Source organism: Callorhinus ursinus, unplaced genomic scaffold, assembly GCF_003265705.2.
Source record: "Callorhinus ursinus isolate GAN/ISIS: 27379988/994484 unplaced genomic scaffold, GSC_fseal_2.0 scaffold51, whole genome shotgun sequence".
Classification (NCBI taxonomy): Eukaryota; Metazoa; Chordata; class Mammalia; order Carnivora; family Otariidae; genus Callorhinus; species Callorhinus ursinus.
Genome location: NW_027397113.1, coordinates 4,757,968 through 4,767,468, shown reverse-complemented (window position 1 = coordinate 4,767,468; position 9,501 = coordinate 4,757,968). Strand labels below are relative to the sequence as shown.

Below are 9,501 nucleotides of genomic sequence, written 5' to 3'. Positions count from 1 at the left end.
CCACTGAGCAAGGAGCCCGATGTGGGACTCGATCTCAGGACCCCGTGATCATGACCTAAGCTGAAGGCAGCCGCTTAATCGACTGAGCCACCCACGCATCCCAACAACACACTTCTAAATAACACGTGAGTCACAGATGAAATCTCAAGAAAAATTTGAAAATCCTTTGAACTAAATGAAAACGAAAATAACTTACCAAATTTGTGGGACACAGCAAAAGCAGTGCTTTAAGGGAAATGTATAGCATTGAATGCATGTTTTAGAAAAGAAGAAAGATCTAAAATCAATAATTTAAGTTTCCACCTTGGGAAGTAAGGACAAAATAAGTACAAAGTAAGCAGGAAAAAAAAAAAAGAATTAGAGCAGAAATCAATTAAAATTGAAAACCAGAAATTAGCAGAGAAAATCAACAAAACCAAAAACTGGTTCTGGGAAATCTCATAAGAACCAGCAGGGCAATTGTCTATCTCTAAGCCAATTGCAAGGTAGAAGTAGAGGAGAAAAACCTCTCCTGAGATTTTTTTAACCACAGCCAGCCTGAATAAGTTTACACCTAAATTGACAATACCTGGGTGGTCCAAAAGACCCATAGCTGAAATTTAAAGTGGTGCAGGATTTGGTTGTCATCAGATGACTGAGAAACATATATCTTCTCTGGAGGAATTTACTGTTGACCCAATCTCAAAAACAATCCCCTTGATAAAATGCCAAGAAAAAGGAACTCACAGTCAAAACCCACAAACTGCAAGAAAATAAGACATTGTGGGGGCACCGCCTGGGTGGCTCAGTTGTTAAGCGTCTGCCTTTAGCTCAGGTCATGATCCCAGGGTCCTGGGATCGAGCCCCGCATCAGGCTCCCTGCTCAGCCTGCTTCTCCCTCTCCCACTCCCCCTGCTGTGTTCCCTCTCTCACTGTGTCTCTCTCTCTCTCTGTCAAATAAATAAAATCTTAAAAAAAAAGACATTGTGAAGAGGAGCCACCATAAACAATAGCCCACATACTCAGGCCTCAAAGACTTAAAATATTGGAATTACTAAACAGTGTAAGATGTGTGTCTTCAATATATTTAAAGCAAAAACAAAACAAAACAAAAAAAACCCCTGAAATATAAGTAGAGAGAAGAGAGAATATAAAATGGCCAAATCTGAAAAAGAACCAAACAGAACTAGAAACGAGAATAAAATATTTGACATGTAAAACTCACAGATGAATGGGCACAACCACTTAAAAAAGAAAAAAACTCAATAGATTGGTTTTGCAGCTGAAGAAAGACTTAACTAGAAGATAGAGCTGGAGAAATTATCCAGAATGCCAGAAACAGAGATAGAAAATGTGAGGATAGAATAGGAAGGTCTCATCAGAGCTTCACTAGGGACAGAGAAAATCTGTGTAGTGCAACCAAGAATCCTCTAGAACTGATAAAAGACATCAATTCATAGAATCAGGAAACCCAAGGAATTTCTTCAGGGTAAAGACAAAGGAAACCACACTTGTGCACATCACAGTAAACTGCAGAATACTTAAGACAAAAAAAGCCTAGGGCGCCTGGGTGGCTCAGTTGGTTAAGCGACTGCCTTCGGCTCAGGTCACGATCCCAGGGTCCTGGGATTGAGCCCAGCATTGGGTTCCCTGCTCGGCTGGAAGCCGGCTTCTCCCTCTCCCACTTCCCCTGCTTGTGTTCCCTCTCTCACTCTGTCAATTAATTAAATAAATAAAATCTTTAAAAAAATAAATCTAACCAAAAAAGGCATGATCTTTATGAAGAAAAGTATACAACTTTATTGAAAACATTTAATGGACACACCATGTTCATGAACTGAAAAATGCAATTTCAATTTCATATGGATGTTGATCTTTAGATTCAGTTGGGTTTCATTCACAATCTCAACGGGATTTTTTTTTTTTTTTGTGGAACTTGACAAGTGGATCCTAAAATTTATATGAAAGAGCAAGGACCAAGAATAGATCGTAGGGAGTCCTACAATAGGGGTGACAGTGGAAAAATACGTTGTGGTATAGTCAATGGCTCACTACACAGCAAGGAGAAGGAATGCCCTACAGCTCTACACGTTCATTTGGATAAATCTCAGAAACATAGTATTGAGTGAAAAGGCAAGTCACAGAAGAATAAACAGTATGATTCCATTTATATAAAATTCAAAAACATGCAAAACCAATACAAACCTAGGTAATACAATTACAAGGCAAAGCAAGGGAATGATTCAGACAGTACAGTGTTTTCTCCACCGGGGAGGGGCAGTGGGGACTTCAAAGGAAGTGGTATCCATTTCTTAAATAGGGAGAAGGAGGGAATTTATTTTATAAATATTTTCTTGCATCTCTTTACTATTTAATAAAAACAATAGAAAGCGGAGGAGGAGACAAGAAGTCTGCCCATGCTTCTGTACAGCACAAAGCGCCAGGCACACCACTTTCCTAACTGTTAAGAACTAGCAGTTGAACGTGCCATTTGGGAAAACAAAGAAGTCCTAGCAGCTCAAAGGTTTGTAGGTATGGGCAGGGCCTCTCAGAAGGATGGGCTTCTCTGAGGGTTCCTGGGTGACAAGCCTGCCATGTCACTGGATGACATCTCTACCACCCAAGGCAGCATCTGTAGACTTTTTCACTTAACCCCATTTTTGGTCCAGCCCCTCACCCCCAGCCCTCCCGAGACCCTAAGCTTCTTCGAATAGCCCCCATCTGTACCTCAGAGGGGTAGCTGCTTGGCTGCAAGGGGGCCCTGGCGGGGGGAAGGGGCAACCTAGCTGCTCTTCATACAGACTTTGGGTCTGTCAGTCCCAAACCCTGCTGTCAGTCCCAAACCCTGCCTTCCATGGTGCCAGGAGAGTTCCTGAGCCTCTCCAGGGCTCTGGGGGCGGAGGGGCAGTTTGGCTGCCTCTTGGCCCCTCCCTCTAGGAATTAACTTCTAATTCTCTGCTGAGAGGAAATGAGCCCCCATCCACTTCCCATCTTTCAGAATGTCATCAGGCTCTTTGATCTATTCCTGTCTCCCTTCTATTTTCTTTGTCCTTGTAAATTTATCTGTTTTATGTCTTTACTATCAGATTTTAAAAGGAAACAGAGATAAACCCATGTGTTTAAACCTGCTAAGTTTAACTGGAAGTCTATTTACTATATTTAAATAAAAATGTTTAACAGGTAGCTCCTGAAGAGTCGAGAGAGGAAGAGCTTAGCCTTCTGAGCACCATCCTGCAGATGCTTGAACATCCACCTGATTTCTCTGCCTCGATTTTGCTACTCACTTTCCTCAGCCGTGCAAGGGTGAAGGAGAAAGCACAAAGATCTGGGTTCAAATCCTGACTCCTCCATTCACTGCCCCATGATCTTCTCACATCAACCCTCATAACTGCTGCCCCTGGTACCAGAGTAGCCAGAGGGAGACACAGTGAGTGTTGTGGAGAGGCTTCTAACCATAAAGCACTGAACCTGGGAAAGAATGTTGGATTCTCATTCCCTGGATCACCACACGCCGCCTTGGTCTGCTGGTGCCCCAGCACCCCCACACCAAAGCCACAGAAGAGCCCTGGCCCCTTAAGCCCTCAGGCATTCTGTGGTTCCCATGCGTGACAATCAGAGGAAACCAGAAACAGCAGCCTGGGCAACAGCGAGGGACCAGAAACCCAGAAAGATGGAGAGAGTCCAAGAACCAGTGGGCACTTTATTAACCCGGCAAAGGGGTGACTAGGCTGGCCAAGCAGCCCCTTACCAACTGTCCACTCTACTCGGGGGGCCAATAGAGGCAGAGCTGCAGGACCCAAACCCTGGACACTGGGAGTCCAGGCTGGGCAGGGGCAAGGCCAAGGATGGGACGGGAGGCTGGGGATGGGCCCGAAAGGAGTTAGGAGCCCCCTTTCCTGCTACCCTCTCCCTGAACAGCTCCGGCTCCTCCTGAAGTTAGGAAGCCACGAGGCCCGCATCAGCTGTGGTCTGGAAGGTGATCCCATCCCCAGGCAATGGGGAGGCCAGGAAGGGCCAGAGCCAGACGAGGACCCAGCGGGGCCCCAGGGCCGCCTGCAAGTTGTGGCAAGGGCCCAGGTCATAAGAGTGCTGGCCCCGAGCCCACTCCCATGTGGTCTGGCCCCTCAGCAGCAGCATCCCATGGAAGAGCAGCCCAGCCCCGCACAACAGTGCACCTGCCACACACGTGTCGGTCACAAAGGCCAGGGCAAACTGAGCCAGAGACACTCTGCCTGCAAGAAGAAAGCAAGAGGGTCAGGGAGCAGCCGTGGGCTCAGCCCTCCCAAAGCTCAACTCCCTCCCTTCTTCCACTCCCTACCCTCCACCACAAAGCAGGGCTCATTTCCTCCACTCAGTAAACACTGAATGGCTACTCCCGGGCCAGCCCACGCCGGTGACCTGGGCAGATGCAGCCCTCTGCCCAACATCCGACTTGCATTCATCACAAACTTGTGAGCACCTCCCACATGCCAGACGCAGTGGCAGGCACCAGGATGAACGGTGGACACCAGCTCTGACCCCAGGGAGCTCACATACAGATAGTTAAGAGATGACTTCTCAGTTACTTAATTACGGATGTGATATGTGTTACAATGGGAAAGTACAGCACCTTTGGGCCCACAGCAGCTACTAAGTATCTGCTGAACTAATGAACTACAGGATGTCATGAAACATTCTGCTCAGTGAAAGAAGCCAGCCACAAAGGGCTCATAGATGATGTCATTTCTGTGAAATGTCCCAAACAGGCAAATCCATAGAGACAGACAGTAGATGAGTGGTTACTAGGAGCTGGGGGCCTCAGGGAGGAGTAGGGAGTGACTGCTCAATGGGTATAATAGGGTTTCTTTTTGGGGTGATGAAAATGTTCTGGAATTAGATAGTGGTGATGGTTGCACCACATTGTGAATGTACTAAATGCCACTGAATGATAGATATATGAGGAAGTGGTTAAAATGATGAATTTCATGTTATATGAATTCTACTTCATTAAAAAAGAGAGGCTATGTGGGGAAATGCCAAGTTGACTTATTAGGAGGCTAAAGGAAGTGGATTTCATCTGTTTTAATTAAGTGATATCGTGGGTGGCATCTGAAGGAGGTATTTGGTAGGTGAAGAGGGGAGAAAACATTGTGTTTGAAGGTCCTGAGGCAGGATGGAGAGGTGCCTATAAGATGAGTATGTGGATGGTTCTGGAAGCTCAGGAGAGAAGCCCAGGCCCAACATGCAGATCTGCAAGTGGTTGGCAGTTCCAAGACCCGCCAGAGTGTGGAGTGGGATGGGAGCAGCGCCACGACCTCAGCATCAGGAAACCGGGTCCTTTGGGACCCGGTCAAGAAAAGAGAGGGAAACCAAAACTTTAGGAGGAAACCCTGCAGTATGAGTTGTTGGAGACGCCCAGGGTACAGCCTTTCCAGGAGGTTGAAGGCCAGCAGTAAGGTCTCGTGAAGCAAAGAGAACTCAAAAGGGTCCTCTGGGCTTTGTGGCGACCGAGGCGTTCTCAGGAAGGGGAGGGGCCAGAAGCCAGTTTGGAGCAGGCAGGTACAGGAGTGAGTGGGAGGTGAGGCAAAGCAGCCTATGAGCCCGGGGAAGTCCTTCAAGAAGCTTGGCTGCTAAGAGAAGAGCCAAGAGGCAAGAGATAGGGAGGAGGAAGATGTGGGGTGAAGAGAGGGTCTGTACAGGTGGGAAAAGCTGAAGAAAGCCGGTGGAGGGGCTGGGTCGGCAGGAGAAGCAGGCCATGGTGAGGCTTCCAAGCAGGGAGGAAGGGCCAGACACCGGGAGAAGCTGGGGGCAGTCAGCCTGGCTTCCGGACCTGAGGCTGAGACAACTCTGGATGTAGCAACTGACATCTCATTGTCTCTGTGATGGATTTCAAGAGAGGTGGGGGCTTGGAGAACAGGAGAGTGGGAAGGTTGGAGCCGCAGTCATTCGGGGGAGTGAGCTCATGAGAAACCAGGATGGCCAGACGTGACTGAGGGCCCGTTGGGGTCAGCAGCGCCATGAAGGTGGCATGGGACCAACCGCCACCAAGTCCTAGCTCTCAGCGACCAGCGGCAGACTCAGAGAAGACGGGAAGGCACCGTGGAAGACAGAGAGCCAAGAGGGTTAAGATGTTGGCAGGAGAATGGCGGAAATGAGGGTTCGAAGCTGGATGTGGGGGCAGAAGAGGGAAGGTGCTGATGGAAAGGTGAGGGCCGGAGCTCAGGGAGCGTAAGTGTGAGAGCTGGCTAGGAGAGGAGGTGGGCAGCAGACAGAGAGGGGTGAATGGCTCATGGCGTGATTTGGGAGGTGACACGCCTTGGCTTCTGACAAGTTGCAGGGTGGATGTGGGAGTAAGTGGAGGAAGTCAAATGGAGAGAAGGTCAAAAGCTGACCAACTGGGCAACGAGAGGGCCATTAGCCCGGACTTCCAGACGCCCACGATCTCAGCAGGGCCCAGGGCTTCAGAAGGCAATGGCTGCAGAGGGGCGGGGTGCAGGAAGGTGTGGCTGGAGAGCTTGTGTCTCAGTGGCAACAGGGTCATCAAGGAGGCAGAGGGGGGCTGCTCAGGGAGCCAGTGTGGTCAGAGCGAGACAGTGACAAGCCCACTGGGCCTCCCGAGGCCCTTCCCCCAGCACCCCTCCGGGCTGTAGGGACAGAGCCGGGCTTGGATAGGAGGAGACACAGCGACTACTCAGAGTGCTCAGAGAGTTTAGTAACTGCAGGACAAGGTTACAGAGGGGACCATGGAGGGGTCAGGAGGAAGGAGTCAGGGGAGAGAAGGCATTTCAGGGGGAGACAACAAAGAGTATAAAAAACAGTGGAGCTTTTATCTCAGGGAGGGGAGGGTGTCAGAAGAAAGAGGAATAAATGTGTCATCCAGAACACGGCCTCTCAGTCAGCCTCCTGATGCATGTCTTCCCCTCCCAGCTTCCAAAGACTGGAGCTTCCCTCTGCCTGTGGCTTTCACTGGCTCCCTACTGTCCAGTCAAGTCAGGGCTCTCTCCTCACACCAGCATTCAGGGAGGGTCTCCACCATCCAGTCTGAACCTACTCCTTGCCCAACCTCCACACCTTTGTTCTGTCTGCAACCCTCACTTAGAATGCACCCCCACTTAGAATGCTCCCTCCCCATCCCAAGACCCCCCCAAATCCCACCAGTCCTTCCTTCTCTGCCAACACCTAGAATCCTTGCCTGATTCTCCTAGCCAGAACTCTGTACCTGGGTCAAGGCCCCGTATTTTACTGTACTGCACACCCAGTTGAATCTCAGGCTGCCCTCACCCTCCATAAATGACATTGGAACTGAGATCCCTGGACATCACCAGGAGAACCAGCAGGAAATCCCACCCCCCCACCAGAATGGCCCACTGCAAGCGCCTCTGCCTCCGTGGACGCCTCCCAAGCTCCCCACCTGTGAGCAGCATGAGCCAGGGCAGCAGGAGGAGGGCGGCGGTGTGGAGGGGCGCATGGGCTCGCAGGAGGGCTGACAGGGCAGGGCCCAGCAGCACAGAGACATGCAGCAGGACGCCTGCAGCATGAAGCAGCAGGCACAGGAAGGGCCGGTAGTTGCGGAACCCCACACAGCGGCCCAGAAGGCGGCAGTGGTGATCCCGGCGAAGGATGCAGACGCGGCAGGAGGAGCAATGCCCACTGCGGGGTGGCACCTGGCTTTGGCATTGGTAGCAGTAACTGCAGGGAAGGAACCACAGCGTCAGTTCTGCCAACAGCTCTGAGTGCCCCCTACCATGCCCGGTCGGCCTCTGAGCCCATCCTGGGGAAGCAGGCACAGCCACTGCCCTCAATAAGCCTCAGCTCCATCATACATAAACGCAGGCCGAACACCCCTTCCTGGGCCCTTCCAGTTCTAGCCCTGCAGGTCCGAGGGCTCTTGCAGCTCAGACATCCAAGTCCTAAGGCCTTTCTCTGGCCTCTAACACCCAGGACAAACTTCTCACTTCCTCCCAATCACCATGCAGTCTCCCCAGGATTACTGTTTGAGACTCTTAATGACTCTCCCTGATTGATTCCAGCTTTGGTTCCTCCTGGTATGGTCTCACCCCAGCAGCAAGGCTGATCCTTAAAAATCTAAGCCAAGGGGCGCCTGGGTGGCTCAGTCAGTTGAGCGACTGCCTTTGGCTCGGGTCATGATCCTGGAGTCCTGGGATCGAGTCCCATGTCCGGCTCCCTGCTCAGCGGGAAGCCTGCCTCTCCCTCTGACCCTCCCCCCCTTCTCATGCCCTCTCTCTCTCAAACAAATAAAATCTTAAAAAAAAAAAAAACTAAGTCAAAACCCTACAACGGCTGTCCATCTCACTGCCAGTAAAAAGCAAAACCTTCAATGTCCTACAAGGTCTTTCTATCTCTACCCTCTCTCACTCCACACCAGCCACACTGGCCTTCCTGCTGTTCCTGAACATGCAAGGCACATAACTGCCTCAGTCTTTGCACTGTCTGTCCCCTTTACCTGGAATGCTCTCCCCCAGATTCCCACATGGCTAACTCCCCCACATCCTTAAATTAAAGTCTTTGCTCAAATGCCTACCTTGACTACCCTATTTAAAACTGCAATCTGCACACCCTTTACCCTGCTCTACTTTTTGTTTCCATACCACCATCGTCTAACATTCTATATAATTTCCTTATTTATTATGCCTGTAGCTTATCATCTGCCTCCTTCCCCACTGAAATCAGCTCCAGGAGGTCAGGAATCTATTTTATGGAACCTTCAGTGGCCGGAACAGTACCTTGCACATAGTAGGTGCTCATTAATATTTCTAAGTGAATGAATAATATTTCTTCTGGATCTACCATCCCAGGCTGTAAAAGAGTGTTCTGGCTCTAACAAGCGGATCCTATTGTAATTTGGTTCTAATATCTTCTGGTCCTAGGGCACCTCCCCCTGTCCAAAGCTCCTGCTTTTCCCCCCACCCCCGCGCCAACCCCCAGATCCCGCGCCCCACTCACGCCCAGCCCTGGCCCAGACCGCGGCCGGCCAGCATCACGCCCCGGATGCTGGGGTCCGAGCGCAGGAAGAGCCCCACGTTGCCCAGCAGGTTGAGCAGCTGGAAGGCGGCCAGCACTAGGTGCAAGGCCCGAGCCAGGGGTCCTAGCGGGGGCGGCCCGGGACCTAGAACCAGCACATAGGCCAGCTCCAGGCCCACAGCCGCGGCCCACAGCGCAGTGAGCACGAGAGGCAGCCGCGCGGGCGCCCCCTCCGCGCTCCCCACCGCCCAGGGCTGCCCCATGGCCTGGACCCACCGGCTGTCGGATCCCGAGTACCCCTCCGCTTCCGTATTGGGGCGGGGATAGTGGCAGACGGACGCCTGCTACGACCATTAGAAGCTCCGAAGGGAGTTTTGAGTCACCGGGAGCTGCCGGCAGATGCAGGCATGTGATTGGACGGCCGCATGAGCCACGGAGAAGCTTGGCATCCCGTCGGCGCTAGAGCCGGGTAGGGCAGCACGTTGTAGCCACGCCCAGCCGCGGAGCCACGCCCCTCCCGCAGAAGCCCCGCCCTCCGGTCCCGCTGGCTGGTTTGGAGGA

General features: G+C 51.3%; 1 protein-coding gene across 1 annotated transcript; it reads right to left on the bottom strand.

Moving 5' to 3' along the window:
- Positions 1–1,755: 1,755 nt before the first annotated feature.
- Positions 1,756–9,361, bottom strand: ZDHHC24 (zDHHC palmitoyltransferase 24). Its single transcript, XM_025878933.2, has 3 exons — positions 8,923–9,361; positions 7,370–7,647; positions 1,756–4,211 (listed from the first exon to the last, which is right to left on the bottom strand). Exons 1-3 carry the CDS (start codon positions 9,201–9,203, stop codon positions 3,916–3,918), a joined length of 855 nt encoding a protein of 284 aa, XP_025734718.1. The 5' UTR covers positions 9,204–9,361; the 3' UTR covers positions 1,756–3,915.
- Between the last annotated feature and the right edge of the window lie 140 nt (positions 9,362–9,501).

Excerpts from the sequence above, each read along its gene's own strand:
- ZDHHC24 (XM_025878933.2), bottom strand. The coding sequence starts at position 9,203 with ATGGGGCAGCCCTGGGCGGTGGGGAGCGCGGAGGGGGCGCCCGCGCGG. Across the intron at positions 7,648-8,922 it reads GGTCTGGGCCAGGGCTGGGC|TTACTGCTACCAATGCCAAA; the intron begins GTGAGTGGGGCG and ends CCTTCCCTGCAG. Across the intron at positions 4,212-7,369 it reads CTGGCTCATGCTGCTCACAG|GCAGAGTGTCTCTGGCTCAG; the intron begins GTGGGGAGCTTG and ends TTCTTCTTGCAG.